The sequence below is a fragment of the Lactuca virosa genome, chromosome 5 (genome assembly GCF_052849685.1).
Source record: "Lactuca virosa cultivar CGN04683 chromosome 5, Lactuca_virosa_CGN04683_v6, whole genome shotgun sequence".
NCBI lineage: Eukaryota > Viridiplantae > Streptophyta > Magnoliopsida > Asterales > Asteraceae > Lactuca > Lactuca virosa.
Window position 1 is genome coordinate 104,244,700 of NC_136430.1, and position 25,143 is coordinate 104,269,842.

General features: G+C 38.8%; 2 protein-coding genes and 1 long non-coding RNA gene across 7 annotated transcripts; 1 reads left to right on the plus strand and 2 right to left on the minus strand.

Annotated features, from left to right (window-relative positions):
* Window positions 1-2,284: 2,284 nt before the first annotated feature.
* On the plus strand, window positions 2,285-3,734 carry LOC145115858 (putative 2-oxoglutarate-dependent dioxygenase AOP1). The gene is made up of 3 exons (XM_079052217.1): window positions 2,285-2,698; window positions 2,777-3,101; window positions 3,185-3,734. The coding sequence occupies exons 1-3, from the start codon at window positions 2,334-2,336 to the stop codon at window positions 3,431-3,433; spliced, it is 939 nt and encodes a 312-aa protein (XP_078908343.1). The 5' UTR covers window positions 2,285-2,333; the 3' UTR covers window positions 3,434-3,734.
* Window positions 3,735-3,849: 115 nt separating this feature from the next.
* On the minus strand, window positions 3,850-6,523 carry LOC145115859 (uncharacterized). 5 transcript variants are annotated; one of them, XR_013711742.1, is made up of 5 exons: window positions 6,221-6,523; window positions 6,092-6,127; window positions 5,879-5,998; window positions 4,437-4,499; window positions 3,850-4,309 (listed from the first exon to the last, which is right to left on the minus strand). It is a non-coding gene; the product is annotated as an uncharacterized LOC145115859 (long non-coding RNA). The 5 variants fall into 5 exon arrangements; XR_013711745.1 differs by having other exon boundaries at window positions 3,850-4,329; XR_013711743.1 differs by having other exon boundaries at window positions 4,437-4,661.
* Window positions 6,524-17,484: 10,961 nt separating this feature from the next.
* On the minus strand, window positions 17,485-19,538 carry LOC145111568 (ammonium transporter 2 member 5-like). Its single transcript, XM_079047833.1, has 3 exons — window positions 18,909-19,538; window positions 18,515-18,800; window positions 17,485-18,035 (listed from the first exon to the last, which is right to left on the minus strand). Exons 1-3 carry the CDS (start codon window positions 19,536-19,538, stop codon window positions 17,485-17,487), a joined length of 1,467 nt encoding a protein of 488 aa, XP_078903959.1.
* Between the last annotated feature and the right edge of the window lie 5,605 nt (window positions 19,539-25,143).

Consider the following 25,143-nt stretch of genomic DNA (forward strand, 5'->3'; position numbering starts at 1 on the left):
GCACGACGTTGAGCTGGGTGTTAGTCGGCTTTGTGATTCAGACGAGTCTCTTCACTGTACTCGTGGGTTGAAGGCACCAATGTCGGCCCACATGATTATAGTTATAGGATGATAGTTGTCTTCGTGACACTTGCTAATATGGTTGTATGTGCTTGATTGTTTATGTGACTATTACTGGTGTGATTGTATATTATATGCATAGAGCCAATTTAGGCTTAGAGACATTATGGACTCAGGGTTGATACGGACCCGACACAACTACATGCTGTTACATGGAGTCTATGGACTCGGGGTTGATACGGACTCGCGGGTTGATACATACCCAACACAGCCACATGTTGTTATATTTATATATGTGTGTTGTAAGTGGTATTTTAGGGAACTCACTAAGTTTTATGCTTACGGTTTTGTGGTTTAAACATTTTTAGGTACTTCTAGTTTCAAAAGGAATAACCCCACTTGATCGCATTACACCCCATGGAGATTTATTCTGCAACGATTGTTTATGATTTTACTCTGATGTTTTGACAATACGTATACTCTGATCGCCCTTTGGGATAATCAATGAATGGTTTTGACTTATTTAAAAATAAAAAATTTACTCGGTATATTTGGGACGTTACAGTGACATACCGATATGAATTTAGCATTGGAATACTTTTTCCATACAACTCCCTTAAAAATATTACAATATTATTTAAACTTAAATTTGAATATAAACATGGACAAAACAGGAGATACACAAGTATTTACAAAATAAATTATGTGTATATATTAACTTACGAAGATTTTAATGAAAATAGTTAATACTAAATTTGGAATTATTTTTATAGTTTACTATACTAAGGTTTAAAGGTTATATATGTCATTTTGTAATGATGATTTTCCAATATGAATTATGTATTGGAATAGATTTTCCAATATAACACCCATAAAAATATTCCAATATAATTAATACTTGCATTTGAATAGAAATATGCACAGAAAAGATGATTAAAAAGTGTAACAAAATAAATTGTGTGTATATTAAGTTACAAAGACCATAATTGAAATAGTTAATAATAAATTTGATATTAGTTTTGTGGTTTACTATGTTGTCCTATAAAAGTTATGTATGTCATTTTTTAATAAAAGATTATTGATTTTTTATTTTTACCTGCCTTCACCTCTTAAAACGCTTTAAAGATAACTAGATATAAATAATGATATGTGTTAAGGTTATGACAATGGATCAAAATTGAAAGGAAAAAACAAGGTGTACAAAAACGATTGTTAGATATCAATCATAGAGCATTCTACACTCCTTATGGTTGTCATAGTTTAAATTTAGTAATTTGTGATATGGATAATTCGTGTCCTAAAGATGATGAATTTTTTGGAGTTATACGTGTATATTTGATATTTGTTTCATCAACTAAAAAGTGAAAAATATTACAAGAAAATATACCAAACCTAACACTTAAATCATTATCAATTTTAAATACAAAAGGACGTTGGGGTAATTTGTGCGTTTGTCCCCTAACTTATTTTTTTAACTCAGAAGGTCTTTATTGTTTGTTTTTGTTACACGTTTGGTCCCTACTGTTTTTTTTATTACGCGTTTGGTCCCTGTCTTACCTAAAAAGACTATTATTTGAATAGGGAAAAATGGTGGGGTAGGTAAGGTAAGGTGAGGGGTGGGGTTAGGGGTGTGTTTTTTTAAATAAATTAAAAAATCAAGAGCAAAATAGTATTTTTTGGTAAGACATGGGCCAAGCGTGTAACAAAAACAAACAATAGGGACCTTCCGAGTTAAAAAAATAAGTTACGTACCAAATACGTAAATTACCCTAAACCTTCGTTTAATTTACTCTAATATATATTCTTTGTAAAAAAATCACAAAAAGGATGGAAGACGATAAGGGCCATTTGGTAAATTAATGATGGATTTGATTCGTTTTCTATCTTTTTTCAATATAAAATGGATAATAGCTGGGGTCTACAAGAGTACCATTTTGTATTTAAAATTGAAACTATCGTGGTTTGGGATATAAAATTGGTAATCTCACTTTTTTGGTAAAAATCTCGTTTTAATAAATAATAATGACCTTTTTTTAGTAATTATAAAAATAATCTCTTCTAGGCATCATTACGTGCATTAATTAATATCCATAACTTAAATTGTGCGTACCGTTTCCTCAAAGAAAAACGTGTATTGTCAAATAATGAAAAGGCATAAAATTATCTTATATACGGAATATGGGACATACATAAAATCGGTTTTCCAACTATATAAACAAAATAGGTCCGAAGACAGAAAAATACATCGTAAAAGATATCCAAGGTTTGAAAAGATGACACCACCGAAGCTATCTGTTATCGACTTTTCGTTGAAAAACCTAATCCCTAACTCAAGTTCATGGATCACAACATGCAGTCAAGCTATGCATGCACTTGAAGAACACGGGGTTTTCATAGCCACGTACAACGGCGTGCCTCAGGAACTTGAGGATGCGATTTTCCTTGCATCACAAGATGTATTTGATCTTCCTACCGAAGTCAAAGTCCTAAGCACTTCAGATACACCATATCATGCTTACAGTGGTAAAACTCCCGTCATGCCTCTTTACGAAAGCATAGGCATTGAGAACGCAACAACTACAGAAGGGGTTGAATTCTTCACAAAACTCATGTGGCCTTCTGGAAATGAAAATTTTGGGTATGGTTTCTTATTTTACGTCTTAAATTCAATTACATCTAGTAATTATAATTCTTTGATTAAACACCGATTTTTCAGTAAAAGTGCTTTGATGTTCTCCAAAGCTGTAGCAGAACTATATCAGATAGTGATGCGGATGGTAGCAAAAAGCTATGGAATAGAAGAACAATGTGAGACGCTCCTTGGGTCCTCAGTTCAAAATCTTCGATTCATGAAGTACTTATGTCCTCAAGGGGATGGGGGAAATCCTCCAGGCATGCTTCCTCACACTGACATTAGTTTTATGACAATTCTTCATGACAAACAAGTAAAGGGTCTGCAGATAAAGACTAAGGAAGGACAGTGGATTGAAGTTGATCCTTCACCTTCATCATTCATAGTCATGGCAGGCGATGTTTGCATGGTAGGTAGCAATATGTTGATTAACTATTCATCAATGTTATATATTGTATATATGTGACATTTAAGGTATTTTCATTCACTTAGGCATGGTCAAATGGAAGAATTCATGCACCGTGTCATAGGGTTATCATGCAGGGAAACCAAGAGCGATATTCGCTGGGGCAATTTACTTTTATTAGGGGTCTGAACATACAGATACCACAAAAACTCATTGATGAAGACCACCCACCACGGTTTAAGGATTTTGATCACTACAAGTACCTCCATTATCTACTCACCAGTGAAGGGATGAAATCCGAGTGCCCCATCAAATCCTATTGCAAAATTAATTGAGTTGTGTATTGCTCAAAATAAAGGTGCCACCACATTTATCTTATGTATCTTGGATCATATGTATGTCTCATTCAAATTGTTTCTTTAATCAAGTATCATATGTATTTCTCTTTCAAGTTGTTTCTCTAATCAAGTTGTAATTACTGAATGAATATATATATAATTTGTGTAAACACCTTCAAAATAAAGGTGCGCCATAAGCTTTAATTACCTACATCCCAAAATTATGTAATTATTTGTACTTTGAACCCATTTATGTTAACTAGTGAAGTACCCCCACTTTGCGGGGGTCAGATTTCAATTAGACAATCATATAGATAAAGTCGGTAAAACACAGTCACATACATAGACGATCGCAAACAGACAGACATTAAAGAAACACATAGCAACATACAGTCCGCATACAGAAGATCATATACAGAAACAACCACTCAAAATGAATTACATTTAATCTAAAAAAATGCATAGACATCCACCAGAATACACAATCATATCCTTTACAGGTGTAAGATGAACACAATTTCTAGTAGAGAATGTAGAAATTGGGTAGTTTTTTGAAAGTACACTGGTGGAACATGATGAAAAGAAAGTATGATACCATAATAAACAAATCAATAAAAATATGTGGCTATTTTTGGCTGAAGAAAATAAAAAAGAAATATAACAAATAAACTCAATATATAGTTATATTTACTACCTGGAAATTTATGAAAGTTGTTCCCTAATACTTGATTGCAGCCAAATCAAAAGTTCTTGTGACCGAATTTTCTTTTATCATGTGGTATCGTCGAAGAAGATATTCCATAAGTGAAGAGCCTAAAGTTTCAACGAAACAACAGTATGTATCACATTATAGTCGACAGTGTGACCTTCTGGCTGCGAAAGACAGAAAATAGCTACATACTTTGTATTAATATTGATACAAATATATCAAATTTGTGAAAATAAGAATTAGAAACGTATGAAATAATCAATTTAAAATAAAGTTTAAAAAAGAAAATACCTTATTCGGTGCTGTAAACTCAGAAGTTGAATAGAAATCACCTGATTGAGCAACAGGGATCAACTGTTGCGCAAAAATAAGAAATTTCAAATAATTTTATGAGTAGTTTCGTTTAGTTTTTTTCTAAGTTATTTTTGACATCCTGCTATCTTTAAATGCCCCTGGCAAATAATATGTACTTGGTTTTCCATTAACAAACCAGTTGGACTTAAAATGCATAAAAACCTGAAAAATATACAAAACGGGTTACCTGCCTAACAAAATGAAGCTTTTAGTAATGTCGATATGGTATATTCAAAATTCAAACGTTTGGTAGCACTTACATCGGAAGGACATCATGTGATAAAAACAGGATTTATGGAAAATACAAATCATGAGACTTTCTTTTAAGTAGATGCAAAAAAAGTTATAATGATTGTTATATAATGTGTTATTATAAAATGAGGTGTATGTGTGTTTAACTGATTTTTGCAAATTTGGAAGTTTTTGTTTGTTATATTTCAAAGTACCGTGACTATTTTGATCATTGTTCAAACAAAAATGACCAAGTTGGCTTTTATCTAATTGTTCATTCGTTCCTACTTAAATGATTATATTATTCTGTATTTATATTTATATAACGAATTATTATAGAAAATTGAGAAAAAACGGTGATACATGTATTTCTACATCAGGGAAAGAAATATAGCAATATATGATCTCAATAATCTATAAAGATTATTTTTTCCGTAAGTTGATTTCAAAAGTTTGATCAAAAGTTCTGTCAGTCTTTACGAATCAGTTTTATAAAATCTAATTAATTGTGAATTATTTTTTAGAGTGTTACAATTGAGATATTATTTAACAAATAAATTTGGAAATACTCTTCCTTGAATTTTACGTCATGCAGATCGATGCAAAATGACATAGTTGGATAATGAAGTGCATTCCAATTGAGTCATCCAGGATGACAACATGAATATTAATAATAGCAAACATTTGTTACAACTTACTGGTAACTTTTAATACCATAAAAGAATACAGAAAATCAAATATGATATATTTTCTTAAAATTTTAAAAATCAACTCAAATTTAAGAAATTTCCTCTAATGACCATCAAAAGATAAAATATAATGGGCTTTTGCCATCCTAAAATAGGCAGCAACTAACATCTTATTAAGCCTGGCAAAGCATTAAATGAATGAATCATACCAAATTTCCTAAAGAATAGGCAATTATTGTTGGTCTGGTTATTATGTAAAACTGGTTTTATATCTAAATAAAACTGTTTCCCAGATTTCAAATAGACATTTTATCAAACAGGTGGTATGCGTCTTCACTTTCTTCAAAATCTTGTAATAATAATCCTACCGATCCAAACTCATTTCAGCTTACAATAAAGATGATTTAAAATCAAGCAACTGAAATAGGAATCGAAGAGAGAAAGTAGAGATAGACATACCTGATTTACAATCTGAACTGGAGGCATGCTTGTGAGAGGCGACGATCATTAACAAAGTGGCGAGAAGGTGTGTGGCATGGGACCGAGTTTCCATCAATTGAAGAGAAACCTTCAAAAATTCTGTTCAAATTAACGGAGAGACAACGAAATGAAGAACCAAAAGCTTGGAAACGAACAAAAAAAAAAGAACAGGGGCTGGAAATAAACCCAAACCTCTTACGATGTACACCAGATAATCGTTGGTGCAAGCTATAGCACCGACAATTCAGTAAAGATAATTCATAATCAGTACCGATCTAGAAAAAAGGACGGGAAATAAAGATAGAACGAAGTAAGAGGTACCTTGGTCCTACGTTAGCAAATGGAAGCATCTGGTGGAAACCACCAACAGAGGAATCTCCATAGCGAGCTGTGGAGGCTGCGGTGGTGGTCGTCTAGCGTTTCCAGAGACGAAGCAGGTTGTTTCTAGGGCTTCGACGGTGACCTCTAGTGGGCGAGGCAGTCGTCGGCGGTGGAGAGAGCAGAGGTAGAAGAAGGTTGTATGAAGGTTCTTCGTGTTCTGGTGAGAGAGAGAAGATGGAGGAATATGGAAGCGTTGGGGGTAAAACAACGTAATAACTTACACGTGTGATAGAAGACCCAAAACCAAATCCGACAAAAAAACAGGAAAACGAAACAATCACCGAACATAATTAATTGGAGTTAATCTTTTAAACAGGTGTAGAATAAAAAAAAAATAAAAATAAAAAACTAGAAATTAAATTAACTCCTATATTTTATTTCTATAATTATACCTACCTATTAAAATTATAACAAATCATCATTCAATTTAATTTTATTTGATATATTCCTAATATAGCCTTAATAAGTTAGTTAAAAAAAATATAGAATAATAACACTTGTCATAATTTTATTAGGTAGGAACATTTGTAGGCATAAAAAATAAAAATCAATTTAAATTCTCATAAAAAATTCAACCAAAAAGATAAAAGAACTGTACATAAAGAAACAAAGAATTAATAGTATTATAAATATAAATATGTTTTCTAAGATGTTAATTACTAAATGAAAAATCATAAAAACATTATTATACATATCAAATTCTTTTTTGCATGTTTGTAAAATACATAGCACAAATGAGATTTTACAAATTAATCATAATCTAAAGTTTTAGAAATTCCATTTCCACTAAATCTAAGAACTATATTTTATATTAAAAGGTATTGTTTTAAGTTTATTAAAAAGGCTAATATAACAATTAAAATATATGTTACTTATATTTTTTTTTTGTAAATTTAGTATGAACTAACATAAGGTATTGGTGTTGCTTTTCTAAAAAATATATATTTAATATTTAAATTTGAATAAAATATCATATAACATATACTAAAAAGCCTTTTAAATTAATATAAAATAAAAAGATGATATCTCAGTTACCCACATACTTTTTCATTAAATCTTATTTGGTATAAATGAAGATGATTTTTTTTGATAAATGAACGATGATTTTTTTTATAATGATATTTAATTGATAGTTTAATTGTAAGGTTTATTTCATTGGTGAAATTTTTAGTGTCATATAACTTCCACAATGTAAACCTATTTAATTTGTTTAAATATGGTTATAATTTCATTAGTGGAAACATTATTGTTTTTCTAATAAAAAAAATATAATAATAATTAATACTTATATTTGAGTTGAAAATATAATCAACTCTAAATTACATGTCCAATCTAACTTCCCTAAGAAGAATTATTCGCCGATCGAGAAGATGTGCTTATCGCTCGTATTTTTTAATTGTTATAATATTTAACAGTCTGACATTATAGTTTTTTTTACTATGCAACGCACAACCATTCGCCTAATATTTAATAATAGAGGAATATTTTTAAATACCACAAACATTAAAAACCCCAGGACTCTTCAGATTTCAATATAATATATAATATATTAACAAAATATATTATGAAATGTGAAATGTTCTACTGTAGCATCGTGTAGGAAAATTATCGATAACCATCTTCTGGGATGCCTTGAGGACAGTACTCCTTGGAACAAAATCTTGCCTGGTAAAGTTAATATATTTGTGTGGAGATCTATTCTTGAAAGACTGCCTACTCGTAGTAATCTTGAGAAAATTTGGTATTTATCGGTTCCCATGTCCCTTTGAAACATTTTGTTAGAGACAGAGTCCCACCTCATTCTGAATTGTTTAGTCGCTCGGGAGGTGCGTGCAACCATCAACAACTGGTGGAATCATGTTCCAGTGGATATCAGATATCTCCATGATCTCTTTAGTTGCGCGTCCAGTTTTGGTACCCCTGGCTGCATGAGCAAGGTTGTTTTGGTTGTGCTCTCAACTTTTGCTTGGACTATCTGGAGTTACAGGTGTGATAAAATATTTAATGGCAATGTTAAGAATTGTCATATGTTGTGTAACGACGTAAAATTTTCAAATTTTTTTTTTCTCATTTTAAAACAAAATATGTCTCATTTCATCATTCTCAAAATCGCACGTGTCTCAAATGTCAATAAATAAAACATAAATCCCAGAATCATAAAACAATCTCTCGCCAGTGTGTACAATCATGTCGGTGCCTTGCCGCAATCCTCGGAACTACCTGAAACACATAACACATAACACGGTAAGCATAAAGCTTAGTGAGTTCCCCAAAATACCACACACAACACAACAGCCACTCGAGGCTATACTCAATAAGACCATCTGGTCAATGTGTCTCAGTGGGACCCTCCGGCCCCACAACTCGGATGGACCCTCTGGTCCCTCAACTCAGCATCTTAATATAATACATGGTAAGCATATCACAAAACAAATAGCAGGATTTCTCAATACACATCACATACACATAAGACCCGCTGGTCACACATAAGTTACCACTCAAGGTAAGTATAGTGAGAAGACTCACCTCGTAAGATGTCTAGTAAGCTCTCGTGCTCGATATCCTCGATCTAGCCTTCGCCTAGAAAAATGATAATAATTCTAATCAATACTCTCTTTACATCCTCATCTCTAGAGAATGGGTAGAAGACCATTCTACCCCTCCCTGACCCCTATCAATCAGTTTGACCAAACCCTAAGGTCAACTGAAGTCAACTCCAGTCAACGGTCCAATTTTGACCATACTCGCTGAGTGCACTCGTGTGACTCGGCGAGTTCATGCGTATCCTCTGAATCCTTCTAAGGCCTCTCTCGGCTCGTCGATTTAACCTCCCAACTCGACGGGTTACCACTGGTCACGAATCGCGGGGCAACCCGATCCGACTCGTCGAGTCCTCTCATGGACTCGGCGAGTTTCCTCCATTGCAATACTCATTTGACCTTCTGAGGTCAGATCTGTTTCTCTAACTTATAGATCTGGCCTTCTAGCACCCAAAAGTCACGTAAAGGTTCAATCTTTATGTCCATGCACCGCACATCAAGCTCTATTTGACAAAACAACCCTTATAATGATAACTTAGGCTCAAAACTCTTATGGGACTGCACAAAGCTGGATGATTAGGGCTCTCTGGACCTCTCAAGGTCCAGATCTGATGTCTATGCCTCAAAGGGACTTCACATACTCCATAACTCAACTAAAAAGGCGAAAAAGAAACCCTAGATTCATGAGATCTACTATTCATACAGAAATGGGCATGGATTCATACCTTAAGCAGCAACTTTGAATGAAATGGTAGAAGATCTGAGCCCCTCAAGTCAGCCTAGCTTGAATCCCCTCCTTCTTCCTTGCAAGTATGCTCTAAAGTGAAGAAATTAGCTCCCTCTCTCTCTCTCTCTATGCTCTCTGGTTCGATTAGTGACTCTCAAGGGTATGTGTGGCCGCAAATGAAGGCCATAAGGACCTTTAAATAGGTCTCAAACCCGGGGATTTAGGGTTTTCACTCCCAGCGCCTACTCGACGAGTCTACTCTCGGAATCGTCGAGTAGATCATTAAACCCACGTGACCATCCCGTCCCTACTCAGCGAGTTATAGCACCAATTCGTCGAGTAGATCAATGATCCTCAAAATAATTACTTAAAACAACATACCTGGGAATCCGGATGTTACAATTCTCCCCCACTAGAATAAGACTTCGCCCCCGAAGTCATGCTCCTCAAATGGCTCTGGATGCTGCTCTCGCATCTCGGACTCCGGCTCCCACGTCATCTCGGACCCTTTCCGATGTTGCCACTGAACCTGAACCAGGGGCACTTCTTTATTTCTCAAAACCTTCACCTTTCGATCCATAATCGCGATTGGTCTCTCAATATAATTCAGGCTCGCATCAACCTGAATATCCTCCAATGGCACGACTGCTGTCTCATCAGCTACACATTTTCTCAGTTGGGGCACGTGGAAAGTATCGTGGATTTGGTTCAACTCGGCAGGTAGCTCTAAACGATATGCTACCTTACCCACTCTAGCGGCCACCCTAAAAGGACCGATGTATCAGGGCCCCAACTTGCCCTTCTTCCTTAACCGTATTACCCCTTTCCATGGGGATACCCTCAGGAGAACGAAATCTCCAACCTGAAACTCGAGCTCGGATCGTCGCTTGTCTGCATAACTCTTCTGGCGACTCTGAGCCGTCAGTAATCTCTGTCTGACCAGCTGAATCTGCTCAGTCGTCTTGAGCACTATCTTAGTGCCACCCATCACTCGCTGCCCTACCTCTCCCCAACAGATGGGGGTCCGACACCTCCTCCCATAAAGGAGATCAAAAGGAGGCATGCCGATACTGGAATGGTGGCTGTTGTTGTAAGAAAACTCAGCCAGAGGTATGTATGTGTCCCAACTTCCACCGAAGTCCATAACACACGCTCGAAGCATGTCCTCGAGCGTCTGAATCATCCGCTCACTCTGCCCGTCTGTCTGTGGGTGATAGGCTGTGCTAAAATGCAATCGCGTACCCAACTCCTCATGGAACTTCTTCCAGAATCTGGAAGTAAATCGCACATCCCGATCTGACACTATGGATATCGGTACCCCATGCCGAGCCACCACCTCTCTCACATATATCTCTGCCAGTTTCTCTGCAGAAGAGCTCTCACTAATATCAAGAAAGTGAGTGCTCTTCGTCAACCGGTCCATAATCACCCAAATCGCGTCGACACCCCGCGTGGTCCTCGGCAACTTGGTGATAAAATCCATAGAAATTTGTTCCCATTTCCACTGGGGAACCTCCAGTGGCTGCAACTTGCCATGAGGACGGTGGTGCTCGGCCTTAACCCAGCGACAGGTCAAGCACCTTTCGACTACCCACGCAACATCTCTCTTCATGCAGGGCCACCAATAATCCCTCTTCAGGTCCAAGTACATCTTAGTGGGCCCGGGGTGGATAGAGAATCTCGATCTATGCGCCTCCTCCATCAGCGTACGCCGCGCTCCGCCTGTATAGGGCACCCAAATCTTTCCTTGGAAGGTCAAAAGTCCTCTGCTGTCCGTCACAAACTCGGACACCTGCCTAATCACCCGCTCCCTCTTGCGGTTCTCCGGTCTTACGGCCTCCACTTGGGCCTCTCGAATGATATCCAAAACTGGAGTCATCACTGTCATCCTCATACACACTTCTCGGATCGGAGCACTCTCTGCTCTACGGCTCAGGGCGTCGGCTACCACATTAGCCTTGCCCGGATGGTACAAGATCTCGTAGTCGTAATCTTTCACCACATCCAACCATCTCCTCTATCTCATGTTAAGGTTGGGCTGATCCATAAGATACTTCAAACTCTTGTGGTCCGTGTATATGGTACACCGAACCCCGTACAGATAGTGACGCCAAATCTTGAGGGCAAACATTACTGCCCCCAACTCTAAATCGTGGGTGGGATACCTCGTCTCATGAGGCTTCAGCTGCCTCGATGCATATGCTATCACGTGCCCTCTCTGCATAAGCACCGCACCCAATCCCGATATAAACGCATCACAGTAAACCACAAAATCCTCCATTCCCTCGGGAAGGGCTAGCACCGGGGCTTCGCATAATCTCTGGCGAAGAGTCTCAAACGAGGTCGACTGCTCGGGACCCCAAATAAAAGCAATGCCCTTCCGGGTCAATTTGGTGAGGAGAACGACAATCTTGGAGAAATCTCTGATAAATCTCCGATAGTAACCGACCAACCCCAGAAAACTCCTGATCTCGATGGGGGATCTCGGCACCTCCCAACTCATAACAACCTCAATCTTGGCCGGATCAACCAATATCCCATTCTGATTAACGAGGTGCCCCAAGAACTGGACCTCTCGTAACCAGAAATCACACTTGGAGAATTAGGCGTAAAGCCTCTCCGATCTCAACACTTCGAGGATCTCCCTCAGATGCTCCTCATGCTGCTCTCTGGATCTTGAATACACTAAAATATCATCGATGAACACGATCACCGATCGATCCAACATCGGCCTGCATACCCGGTTCATGAGATCCATGAACGCTGCTGGTTCATTGGTGAGCCCAAAAGGCATCACCACAAACTCATAGTGCCCATAACGTGTCCTGAAGGCCGTCTTCTGAACACCCTCCTTGCGGACTCTCATCTGATGATACCCGGACCTCAGGTCGATCTTGGAAAACCAAGACGCCCCCTGTAACTGATCGAACCAATCATCGATCCTCGGAAGTGGGTAACGGTTCTTGACCGTCAACTTGTTCAACTCCCGGTAGTCGATGCACATCCGGTGTGAACCATCATTTTTCTTGACAAAAAGGATCGGGGCTCCCCACGGTGAGCTACTCGGCCTGATAAACCCCTTCCCCAACAGCTCCTGCAACTGTGAGGATAACTCCTACATCTCCGGAGGCGCAAGGCGGTAGGGTGCCTTGGCAATAGGCGACGCTCCTGGCACCAAATTGATCCGAAACTCTACCTGCCTCTCGGGAGGTACTCCTGGCAACTCCTCGGGAAAAACATCTGGAAACTCGCACACTATCAGGACCTCGGAGATAGAACTCGATCTCTTTGCAGTAGCCCACATATCCATCACATACGCCAAAAATCCCATACATCCCTGCTGTAGATTCTGTCTCGCTCTGGCGGCTGAACAAAATGCCGACCCTGATCGGGTACCCTCGCCATATACTGAAAGCATTCCCCCACTAGGGTCTCAGATGGTCACCAGCTGACGCTCACAGTCGATCACAGCTCCAAATCGACTCAACCAGTCCATGCCCACGATGACACGGACATCCCCCATTGCGATCGGTACCAGATCTATCGGAAACTTAACTCCGAAGATCTCAAGCTCACATCCACGAATCACATCAGACGCAAACACCGCATGCTCATCGGCTATGGAAACTCTAAGAGGTCGACTCAACGCCTCTCGTTGGATACTGATCTGACGACTAAATGCTAATGATACAAAGGATCGACTCGCACCCGAGTCAAATAACACCAAAGCAGGCACAGAACTCACAAGAAAAGTACCTATATATAATCACAATATAAGCACATAATATCTCAAAAGAATATAATAAAAACACATACCAGCCACTACATCAGGTGATGCGCGGACCTCCTCCGCTGTCAGCTGAAAGGCTCTCCCACGAACCCTCGGTGTCTCGACCTTCGCTGGCCGAATCTCAGTAGCACGCACAGAAGTAGGTGCAGATCCCTGGGCTGAACCCTGCACGAGCTGAGGGCACTCGGCCTTCCGGTGGCCGGTCTGGTTGCAATGAAAGCAAAACGAAAATCCCTTGGGGCAATCCTTCGCCATGTGCCCCTCCTTGCCGTATTTGTAGCAAATCCCCGAACGGCAAGAATCCTCGTGACTCTTACTGCACTTGCCACAAGTGCGGCCCTTCTGGCCCCCAACTCTGGAATCAGCGGGCTTGGCCCACTTCGTCGCCGGCTGCGACTGAACTGGTCTCCAGTCCCTCCCCCGGGACTCCTCCTCCTCCTCCTCCCTGGTCTGCAACTAGATCTCAATCTCCCTCCTCCTGGCATTGGCCTGAAGCTCGGCCAATGTCCTGTACGATGAGTTCGCCACAAACTCTCGTATGTCCCTCCTCAATATGCTCAGATATCGACTCACACATGCCTGCTCAGTGGACACGTGTCCAGGGCAGAATATCGCCCTCTCATGGAACATCCTCGAAATCTCAGTCACTGATTCCGTCTTCTGCTTGAGAGACAGAAACTCCTATGCCAAACGTTCCCTCTCCACCGGGGGAACATACTCGTCTCGAAACATCTGAACAAACCTCTCCCATAATATAGCCGCATGATCTGTGGGGGTAAAACCGGTTGTCACAAATTTCCACCAGTCCTTCGCGCCCAAGCGAAGCTGGTTCAGCGCGAACCGAACTCTCAAGTGATCGGGACATGAACACGTGTAAAAACACCCCTTCACATCAGAGATCCACCTCATCGCAGCAATCGGGTCCTGAGACCCATCAAACTCTGGTGGCTTCGTGTTGCTGAACTCCCAGAATAGCAACGTGTCACCTCCCTGAGGCCTAGCAGCGGCGACGGGTGCAGTGGCTGCCGCAGCAGCAGCCTTAGTGATAGCAGCGTATCGCTCGTCGAACGTCTGAATCAAGGTGGTCTTGATAGACCCAAACATCTCTGGAATCTCTGCTCGGATAGCTGCAGCCACCTCCTCGTGGATCATCCTCCGTATCTCCTCATCACTACTCCCACTACCTCCAGGGTTGTGGCGTGTCCCCACCATGATGTCTCTGAAACACAACACAAACTCATCAAAGACTCGCTCGAGCATACTCACACTCGACCGCCTTCCCCTACTTGATCCTTAGCATCCAAAGGATTCTTACTTGGACTGCTCACTGATTCGGTGTTTCCAGTAGTACGAGCCCAATACTACCTTCCACACCACATCCGTGTTCACCCCAAGTCCTCTTCCTCGGATCCCAATAGCAAGTATTCTATACCTCTCAAGCTACTCTCACAGTTGTCCTCTCATGGGCTCGCTCCTGCTAAGTACTCATACTCAAAACAAATCACTGATAACAGAAAACCCTAGGCTAAAGCATCATAAATCAGGCCACCCTAGTCCTAATATATGAATTGTCTAGCCTATTCTCTAGCATGCATATATCTCATAAAATAATTCATACACAAAACTGAGGGTATTTTGGGAAATCACCGCTCGGCTCTGGCTGATTGTACACATCGCTCCGGTTCATCTTCTTTTAAACTCTTTCTCGTTTTTAGAAAAATTTATCTCTTTTGAAAATCTTTCTCAAATCCTCGGTTTGAGTCCAAACACACACGAGGGTGCATCCGAATCCCTCCAACCAAGACTCTGATACCAACTTGTAACGACGTAAAATTTTCAAAACATTTTTTCTCATTTTAAAACAAAATATGTCTCATTTCATCATTCTCAAAATCACACGTGTCTCAAATGTCAATAAATAAAACATAAATCCCAGAATCATAACACAATCTCTCACCAGTGTGTACAATCATGCCGGTGCCTTGCCGCGATCCTCGGAACTACCTGAAACACATAACACATAACAAGGTAAGCATAAAGCTTAGTGAGTTCCCCAAAATACCACACACAGCACAACAGCCACTCGAGGCTATACTCAATAAGACCCTCTGGTCAATGTGTCTCAGTGGGACCCTCCGGCCCCACAACTCGGATGGACCCTCCGGTCCCTCAACTCAGCATCTCAATATAATACATGGTAAGCATATCACAAAACAAATAGCAGGATTTCTCAATACACAGCACATACACATAAGACCCGCTGGTCACACATAAGTTACCACTCAAGGTAAGTATAGTGAGAAGACTCATCTCGTAAGATGTCTAGTAAGCTCTCGTGCTCGATATCCTCGATCTAGCCTCCGCCTAGAAAAATGATAATAATTCTAATCAATACTCTCTTTACATCCTCATCTCTAGAGAATGGGTAGAAGACCATTCTACCCCTCCCTGACCCCTCTTAATCAGTTTGACCAAACCCTAAGGTCAACTGAAGTCAACTCCAGTCAACGGTCCAATTTTGACCATATTCGCCGAGTGCACTCGTGTGACTCGGCGAGTTCATGCGTATCCTCTGAATCCTTCTAAGGCCTCTCTCGGCTCATCGATTTAACCTCCCAACTCGACGGGTTACCACTGGTCACGAATCGCGGGGCAACCTGATCCGACTCGTCGAGTCCTCTCATGGACTCGGCGAGTTTCCTCCATGGCAATACTCATTTGACCTTCTGAGGTCAGATCTGTTTCTCTAACTTATAGATCTGGCCTTCTAGCACCCAAAAGTCACGTAAAGGTTCAATCTTTATGTCCATGCACCGCACATCAAGCTCTATTTGACAAAACAACCCTTATAATGATAACTTAGGCTCAAAACTCTTATGGGACTGCACAAAGCTGGATGATTAGGGCTCTCTGGACCTCTCAAGGTCCAGATCTGATGTCTATGCCTCAAAGGGACTTCACATACTCCATAACTCAACTAAAAAGGCGAAAAAGAAACCCTAGATTCATGAGATCTACTATTCATACAGAAATGGGCATGGATTCATACCTTAAGCAGCAACTTTGAATGAAATGGTAGAAGATCTGAGCCCCTCAAGTCAGCCTAGCTTGAAGCCCCTCCTTCTTCCTTGCAAGAATGCTCTAAAGTGAAGAAATTAGCTCCCTCTCTCTCTATGCTCTCTGGTTCGATTAGTGACTCTCAAGGGTATGTGTGCTCGCAAATGAAGGCCATAAGGACCTTTAAATAGGTCTCAAACCCGAGGATTTAGGGTTTTCACTCCCAGCGCCTACTCTGCGAGTCTACTCCCGGACTCGTCGAGTAGATCATTAAACCCACGTGGCCATCCCGTCCCTACTCGGCGAGTTATAGCACCAACTCGTTGAGTAGATCAATGATCCTCAAAATAATTACTTAAAACAACATACCTGGGAATCCGGATGTTACATGTTGTCTAGCGAGGTGCAGATGTTGACTTCAAATGGATTACATATAGATCTAGAAAATGTTATTTCTTTAATTGGGTTGATTGGTGTCATAACCCTTCACGGGAATGTATCAAACTTATGTAATACAAATCTAAAAAAGGTTATTTCTTTAATTCTTTAATTGCTAGCTTGTTTTCTATAAATTTCTTGTTGTTAAAAAATGTTAATTTAATCACAACATTAAAACGTAACACTAAATCGAATGTTATATTTAGTTTTATTAAGAAGTTAGTCACAAATAGCGGCCGTCAAATAATATGATTTTAATAGATGTTATAATAGGATCTAAAATTGTTACAAATTCATATAACAAATTAGTGTAAGAAATTATTATTTCATTGCTAATATTAATAACATGCATATTTTCAACATGTATTTGCTAGAATTTAAACTATATAATTTTATTATACAATTTTATTCCACGTAACATGCGTATATTCATGTATATATATATACTCTCATTTCAACAATAAAATAAATATTTATTTAAAATCAGTAGTTCAACATAATTTCTAGATCATACTAATATAACTTTTATTAATCTCCCTTACATTTCCTTTGAATGATTAACAATTTCACATTCATGGGGTTTTATTTAACCATACAACTTCAAATTCGTGACCCATTCAAACCTAAACACATAGTTATATTCCCATGTTTTTCATGTCAACTCAACTGAACCCCCTCCAGCCTTAATCGGGACTTCAATATCGTTATAGTTCGAGTACCTCGAGTTCTCCAACCTTTCACCTTGTCCCCAAATCGCATACGCCTCTTCACCATGAGCTGCCTCGTCTCCGATTTCCATATCCTCATCTGACATTCTCAATGGAACAATTAATTGCACGAATAAACACACTAAACTTGTCATCACGATATTAAGCACAATCACGAATAAAATTCCAAGTATTTGAACACCCATCTGTCTAACTCCATAACGAATGCTTTGTGAGGACCCACGGTGCAAACCTGGGAATAAACCCATGTATTTATTTGTATATCCATAGAATAATTCGCATAGATGTGGCTCAGAAAATAGCCCGGTGAGTAGGCCACCTAGGGTTCCGGCGATTGCATGAGTGTGTAGCACCGCCATTGTGTCGTCAACTTTCTGTAAGAGTTCGGACTTTTTGTGGACCACCATCATGGTGAACCATGGGATCGAGCCCGATAACAATCCCATTATTATTGCGGAGTATCCTTGTACCACCCCTGAAAGTTGAAACCAAATAAGTTGACTAAAATTAGAAATCTTGAAAGGGTGTTTGACAAATTAAGTTGCGGCAAGTCTGGCAGGATTCTTTATTGAAAATGTTTGTATGTATGAGTAATATTTACCATATAAATGGATTATTTTATGTCTTGAACTTTAGGGAAGTGTATTAGGGTTTGAAGGAAACCCTATAAGTCCTAAACCTATATGTAAGTAGGAATTAAATACTAAAGCTATATGGAAATTAGAATGGTGACATGATAATCTATTAAACATTTTAGAGTTTAATAGATAAGTCAATGCTTTGAAATAACATGCATGTAGGTTGAGGAAGATCCGCAAACTATATATCCCAAGCATTACATCTAGTTTCTTGATGGTTATATGGTTTGTGCTAAGTTATAATTATGCTAATAATGTCATGGGCCATTCAATTTATATTGCTCATTTATGGAAAAGTTAAGCCAAGAAGAAGTACCTGCTGCTGGGGTTATGCAAACTAAACCAGTGATCATGCCTTGAACTGCACCAATGACCGAAGCTTTCTTGAAGAAAATTACATCAAGGATGAGCCAAGTTAAAAGACTCGTGGCAGCACAGACATGGGTGTTCAAGACTGCTAAGGAAGCATCTGCGCTTGCTGCATAAGGGTCACCACCATTGAAACCAGTCCAGCCCATCCATAACAGCCCAGCTCCGGCCAACATGAGAATAATGTTGTTCGGAGGAAATCTTTCCCTATCCTTTGTCAATCTTGGACCAACCTGGGACAAAACAAGAGAAAAATTGTGATGCTATGGTGTAAAGAATTAAATTAAAAACATAAAACGACTTTCTTTTTTGGTAGCATAACTACTGTAAGATTCATGTACCCAATAAGCAGCAGTGAAACCAGCAACTCCTGAAGAAAGATGGATGACATAACCACCTGAATAGTCGATTATTCCCATTGTAGATAACCAACCAGTAGTAGACCAGATGGTGAAAGCACCAACAGTGTAAGAAAAGGTTAGCCAAAGTGGAACAAACAGCATCCACGCATAGAAATTCATCCTTCCTAAAACTGCTCCGGCTATCAGAATCAATGTGATGGCGGCGAAAACAAACTGAAAAAACACCATAGTTGCGTTTGGGAACAATCCAAGAAATGCCTGCTCAAGAAGGTACTTTTGCTCCACGGAAGCGTTGACTTTTCCCCAAATAGGGATGAGTTGGTCACCGAAAGAGAGCCTATAACCCCATAAAACCCAACAAACTAAAACCATTGCGAAAGCATAGAGAGCCATAAAGGCAGAGTTAACAGCCCACTTCTTCTTGACTGCTCCACCATACAAGATTATAAGCCCTGGTACGCTCTGCATGCCCACAAGAGTAGCTGCGATAAGTTGCCATGCATTGTCAGCTTTGTTCATCCAATCAGGACTGGCATCACTGGGCAACAGATTTGGAGGAAAGGCAAATGGTGTGGTTCCATTGAAGGGTGCTGGTGGTGAGAAACTCATATCTACTCTCTGTACTATTGAAGCCAAGTGTTAGATCGATGGTGTCTTCACCAAATGTGAGAATGGAAGATATATATACAGCATTTTTAAATGGGTTTATTTGTTGATTCTCACGATAAGCTGGTTAAATTCCTATGAGGACATAAATCCTTTTTGTCATTTCTTGAAAATGACTTCTTTTTAAAAGATTCAGAAAATCGATCAAGTGAATAGATGATTAATGGAAGGATGTAGCAATTCTTGTGGCTTAGCGGTTATTGGATATTTCGCTAGAGAGTTTGGCTGTCCAGGGCAATCGGTGATTCCAATGTAGACAGCCCTTGTTGCACCAACATAGTATCAACAACAACACGTTGGTTTCTCTTCATTTGGAATCAAACATAGTATCTATTAATAATATTTAAGAATGCATGAATATCTATGCCGAAATAGTATTATATATATGAGCAAATGATATAATGTAGGTTTTTGTTTTCTTATGGTTTGTCTTTTTGAGTAGGTCACCATCAACTTAACACTAATTTTTAAGTTGAATTGCATAATAAGATAATCGAACTTTTTTTTTTCCTTTTATTTATTATTTTTTTCTTCTATTTAAGGTAGCCAATTTTTTAGCCCTACAAAAAATACTTTATACGAGATAAACAAAAACATTAATATAGTTTTATATATTCCACCTAATGAACTTTTGAATTGTTCTAGTTTAATTAAGATAACTAACTTGTGAATTTTTTTTTTGTTTGCAAGAGAAAGGTTGATTCCATGTCAATTTCAAATTGATTTATAGGTACATGCTTAATAGAGCAATTCATCGATCCTTCGACTTGGTCCTTTCAAATATAAAGAGATTATGCAAGGAGCTACACAATTACATAATGTCTATGGGGTTTTCGAGCAAGACACCCAAGATAAGTTAATTTTACGATTCCTACTTGATACCACAATAAAGATAAATCAACAACCTAATAAAAAATTAGCCCCTGTCTACACATGTTATCCAAGAAGGCCACCTCATTCATGTATCCCAAAAGCACCCAACAAGTGGTTCTGAAAATAACATCAATCTTATATTTTCATATAAGCGAAACATGCAATAACTCCACCAACAGCACTATATCTGAAACCTCTAACTACCAAGGTAAATTGAGCTCCAACCAAAGAGAACAACATTTAATTCCATGTCATCACAATTATCTCACGCTCGACAAACAACCGAGACAATGATTATGTCTGTAAATTACAGCAAGGATACGTAACTGAAAGAACATTCATGACTTTGAACACCATATTCGTTAGGGAAGGTAAGGAATATGTTATTAGATGAAATATATAATTCTAAGTATTTGGTACACCCAGGAAGCACCAAAATGTATTTAGATTTGAAATCATTGTATTGTTGGCCAACCTTGAAAGTGTACATAGCAAACTACATTAATGGCCTTATTCTCCTAGAATCCAGGTTTGATCTAGAAGTCTTCAAATTATGATTAACGGTTGAGTGCCTCTTGGGGTTGGTTAGTTGCAATGTGATGGTGTTCGTTTCGTCTACGAGTCGCGTGCTTCTTACTGAGGATTTATTCATCTTTCATGTCTATAAGAGGATGTTTGTTTACGGTATTGTTTTAGTACTACATTGGACAATATGTCAAATTTTCGGAAGTTCTACCCGGGAATGGCTTATGCGTCTGGTTCTGAAATCCGTGTAATGATTGTTACAGATTATGGTACAATGGGTTTTGTCGGCTCGCACATATATAAGGGAATGGGCTTGGAAAACCCACAAGGGGTTCGAGGATGTTTTAAGAGTAATTTTGTAAGGTCAGATTTCGAGGACATAATCTAATTTAAGTGGGGAAAAATTATAACATCCATTTTTCCAGGTTTCTTTTCATGAGAATCATTTCATATCTTGGGATTTTGTAGGGGCATGACATGGCGTTAGGTGGGCCACGACATGTCATTCGTTGATGAGGATCGCTCATCTGCACAACACCACGACGTAGCATATTGTTGGCCACGACATGGTGACAATTTTGGGCTAAAACCCTAATTTCAGGATTGGTGCCTTATTTAAAGGCACTAACTCCTAGGGTTGCCTTATTTGAAAGCCTCCACCATTTGAGAAGTTTTCAACTTCCTTAGCGGGATATTCTCATCATCAATTTTTCTATAGATAAACTCTTTTTTGACATTCACCGGTCAGAATATATTGTTTAAATATACTTTGTAACATCCCGTTTCCTGTCATTTCTGAGCCATGGATCGGAAGTTGATCGTGTAAGTTTTTGGGCCTTAAGGAGGCAAAGTTTAGTCCTTGTGGGAGGAGGTAATGTTGGTTAAGAGATTTAACCCTTGAATTATGTTTTGGGCCGAATGGTAGAAATGGAAAAGTCATTGGCCGTGTTCTTGCATGAAATATGGATTTTTGTTCGAGAAATTTTTAGTCCAAGGTATTCAGATAATATTACCTTTCCGTGGATATAAAGAACGTCGAAAACGGAGTTGGAACGAAGAAGTTACAACCGTTTGAAAGTTAGAACGATTTTTGGGTTAGTCGCATACGTTGGGCGTAAATTGAGTACGATGGGCGTACGCGATCAGTGCCCAAAACCCTATTTTCGTGGTTTGAGCCTTATTTAAGCTCCTTAACTTCCCCATACCCATTCAATTCTCAACCTCCACTTCTCCAACACCCTCTCTTGAAACCCTAACCCTAGATTGAGCATTGTGAGCAAAAAGAATGTGTTTTTAAGTGCTTTGGACTGTTCTTGGTGCACCTTGGAGAAGAAGGAACTCATTGAAGAAGTGTTGGTTGCATTAGAGCTTGTAGATCCGTAATTTGTTCACCTTGACCTTTCTCCTTGAGGTATAAAGTTTGAATCTTGATGATGAAATTGTTAGATCTAGCTAGTTTTCAGTGTTATGAGCTTTTGGTCACTTAAGTGCATAATGTTGGGTTTTAGTTCAAAAATAGTTTCATAAACTAGAAAAATATAGCAACGGAACTTAAAATTTTGAACATAACATAACACTTTATACCCACCAAGGATCTTCTTGCAAGTTATAGAAAGATTAAAACACTAACCATAGAAACGATGAAGAAATAACAACCTTTGTTGTTCTTTGGATCCTCTTGGGAGGCTTGGAAGTTGATGAAGAATGTGGAACCTTTGAGACACCAACAATGACTCAACTTGATGTAGATGCTAGTCCATAAACTCTTAAACCCTTAAGCTTTAAGTTCATAACCAATATGAACTTAAAGAGGGCATGAAGATGCAAGTAACTTCAAGAAATGATGAACAAGAGAGAGAGAGAGAGAGAGAGAGAGAGAGAGAGAGAAGGAGAGAGTAACCTCCTCTTAGGAGGTTACAGTTTTGAGAAGCTAGAAGGAATCACCACCCACAAGTGTAAGTCTCAAGTATATATATTGTCTTAAAGTGAAATCTTTAACCATTAGGTCCTTCTACTTTAGACAAACATGTCCCTATGTCATAATAGTGTCCATACATGGAAGCTTGTCTTGAATTATTTTTACTTAATAACTGAAAAGCCCATGCTCTTCCTTTTTCATCCCATGATTTCGAAATAAAGAAGGAAAAAGAAGACAAAGCTTTTATATTTTATAAACCAAGTTTATAAAATATAAACTTTATCTTTTTGGTAAAAGACAAAAGAATTCATCTAGTCCAAAATGTTTTACATGACTTATTAATTCATACCATATGAATTATGTAATGTTGCTTGCTAATGAAAATTATTATTTCCATGAAATAAATAATTTCCAATTTAATTATAAGACTTTATTGAATATTTATTAAAATCAATTTCTAATAAATAATCAATTATATCAAGTTGTTGTTAGTGTGGCTCATTAGTATCATATGTTAATTAGCAATATTACTTTAAATGACTCTTGAGCATACTAGACCTTTCAATCTCCCACTTGCCTAAGACTCATATTAGACTGATATAGATAGTGGTCAACGTCTAGCAACATTTCACTGCCCCCAACAACATACGACTTTGTGCCATTCTATCAATTCCCAATTCCCAAAAAGCTCTAAGCAACAATTAGTGTATAAGGTAAGTTTATCAGTTATCCCTTTGCTATAGACATCATGTTGAACATGAGATACAGATCACGATCAATCTCATTAGTTGTTCAACTTTTGGTAATGCGCCTTAGATGTCTAACTCTCAACACATAAGAGGAACAAATTCCATATTGACTACATAAGCCTCTTGCATAGTTCACACCATACCTGAAAATGGCTTTTATAACTGCCCGGTTAAGGAACAACATTTGACCATATCAAAGCATAGTAATCCCTATACTTGAGTCCCACTATGTATCTCAGGTGTTAAGGATACAAAGATAGTACATTTTAATCAAGTATCATTCATGATAGCGATCCATGAGATGATCTTGACCCGGGCCAGTTCAATACTAGTTCTCTGACAAGTATCTATGAAACTTGGTTACAACCACTTTCCTACTTTCATCTAGTGAGAGTCAACCAATCCAATTCATATTAGTCTTACTGTAAATTCCCAAATCCAAGGAACCAAACTAGTGATCAAACAAAGAACAAGCAAAATGAACAAGAATGGAGTAGGAGAAGGAATTAATCAAGAAATGCACACGATTTTATAGCAAGGTTGTAAACCGTCTGGTACACCTTGAAAAACACACACAGCTAACGTCACTAAAAACTGACAAGACAGACCCTATTTTTATGAACACGACCAACCGCACACAGGTTTACGGCCGTGAACATCAAACAGTCGTGAACTAACTGACCGCAAACACCAAACACATGGCCAAACCCTAATCAAGACCTATACAAGATAAATGGCTAGCCCAAACCATCTAAATGTGACCTAACAGACTCTCCCTTGGTTTGAGGCTAGCATGAAATTAGTCTTTTTCGATCAACAGCACGGTCGACTTTCCCATTGCCCCAAGCCACATTTTCTTTTCAATGATTGTAGTGACCATGCTTGTAAACTCCTTGGCAGTCGGCTCCAGAAGCTCAGATTTGCAGACGATTTGATGGCGAGCCAAGGTGTATATGTCCCATAGCCTGAACCTTAGGAGATCCTTCACGTCAACAAGACGGTGGACACCATGTGGAAACTTGATCACTGCTGTGGCTGTGGCCTCATCGAATACCCAAAATTCCATATTGTCCAAAGATCCATCTTGATAGTATTGGACAATAGGAATCTCTTTCGTCTGTTTAGTTGGAGGCCACATCACTATCTTCATAGGCTCATTGGTTCTGGGATCGAGCACATCCTTGTCTTTCCTCACAATTGAACTTGCAGTTTTCATCCCAACAAACTTTCTTTTGACTTGATTCTCTAAGAATAGCTTGAAAGCTGTAGCCTGAGGATCCTTAGATGGGTTATGAAATGGAGCTTCTGAGAGTTCAGTAAGATCGAATTTTGTCCAAGAACAAAAGTCGTTCTTATCTTTGTAGTACTCCGGATTGCCAATTCGTCTTTTCACCACCCTTATATTAAGTTTGTCGTGATATCCCCACATTTTGATTCCTGATCGGTTGCCATACTTGTCACTGAACCGCCTTTTCTCGAGATC